At 44.6% G+C, this 1,530-nt stretch overlaps 1 protein-coding gene across 1 annotated transcript in view; it reads left to right on the forward strand.

Moving 5' to 3' along the window:
• LOC109475758 overlaps window positions 1-1,528 on the forward strand; it is an 8,408-nt gene extending 6,880 nt beyond the window's left edge. The window contains exon 2 of the mRNA XM_019776518.1: window positions 789-1,528. Within this exon, the coding sequence (XP_019632077.1) occupies window positions 827-1,528 (702 nt within the window). The 5' untranslated portion in view covers window positions 789-826. The remainder of the gene's footprint in view (window positions 1-788) is intronic.
• Window positions 1,529-1,530: the final 2 nt, after the last annotated feature.

Here is a 1,530-nt window from a genome sequence, read left to right on the forward strand (position 1 = left end):
CCCCATGCCAGACATTACAAAACACAAGGTGAACCTTCTCCTCCGGATCCATTGTTTAAACTGCCCAATACATGTATAACAGTTGGTGTTGTGACCCATAGACAGACTTCCTGTAACGGTCAACCATGCACATGATGCAGCCCCACAAGGAGGACAATAGCCTTGCCCGGTGGTTAGGGCAATAAACTACTTGGCAAACACATTCTGAGTAGGCAACAACTAGGTGTTAATAGCCTTTGACGTTTCGACTGCAGGCAGATCTTCGGTGGCTAATGGACACTCCTCTGGCCAATGGATACTGCCTTGCCACCGTATGATCTGCTTGGAGATTACGTTCTGCTGACATGCTGACATGCTGACATGCTGACAAGGCATAATGTCAACAAAGTTCTTTCAAATCCATAAACATAGTAGTGAGGGCTGAAAGCAAGAGCTGGAAAGCACACTAATGCCTACTCACCACCACACACTACATGTGTTGTAATCCGTGAAATGTCAATGGTAGTTATTGCAATTTTATCGAAATTTATGACACGAAATGGTCTGTCTGCAAAGCTGGAACCCAATGCAATGCAACCATGCCCCCTTGTGAAAATGTTTAGTATTGCACCTCATCTTTTATACTGGGGTATTACTAGTATTTTTTATGTCTCCTAGGATATAAGTGTTGTCTTAGATAGTAGAAGTGTGGCTTTGAAGACATCAGACAACATTACAACAAAAGTGTGACATGATGTTTGCAAATTTCAAAAGCTGAAAAAGTTCTTGTCACACTGCATTTTTTTCAGGTTGAAGAATTTCTGGTGTCTCCACTGGTGTTTTGAAGATGTCAGAGGAAGATGGCTTCCCCTCGAAGCGACCACGCCTTGAAAGAGACAACTATTCAATTACAAACAATAACAGTGAATCAGATGTCCCATCGACCAGTGGGGTTGTAGTGGCTGGGTGTTCTACATCTCAGGAAGTGTGTAAACAAAGCCATTCTGTACCAAGAAACTGTGCTTTAGAGACAGAGTCACCCATTGGTCAGCCTGTGCCAACATTATCCAATCAGGGTAATGCTGCCGAATCACCTGCCAATGAGGGACCAGGACAGAGTAGAGCACTGGATATGACAGTGAGTGAAACAATACAACAAGTTGCTTCCCCTTCCTCTAGTAAAGATCACACTGAAGAGACCAATGAAAGCACTGTGACCCAGCCTTCAATAGCCAATGAAATCACAGACTCAGACAAAGCAGCCAGTCAGAAACCAGGACAGCCAGCCAATGAGGTTACAGAATCACCTTTTGCAGAAGTTGTCACAGTGGACAGGTCCATTGCAATGAAATTCCTTCAGATTGAGGCAAACTTGTGCGAGACACTGAGACACCTCGTGTTTCGGGATCCGGTCACACATTTGTACAATCCTCTGGACTACGCACGTGAGACACACAAGGACTATGTCATGAAGTACTGCTGTTCTCACAAAGATGTGCTGTTCTTGGGGATGAACCCTGGTCCTTTTGGGATGGCACAGAATGGGTAGTG

The sequence above is a fragment of the Branchiostoma belcheri genome, unplaced genomic scaffold (assembly GCF_001625305.1).
Source record: "Branchiostoma belcheri isolate BF01 breed outbred unplaced genomic scaffold, Haploidv18h27 scaffold35, whole genome shotgun sequence".
NCBI classification, from domain to species: domain Eukaryota; kingdom Metazoa; phylum Chordata; class Leptocardii; order Amphioxiformes; family Branchiostomatidae; genus Branchiostoma; species Branchiostoma belcheri.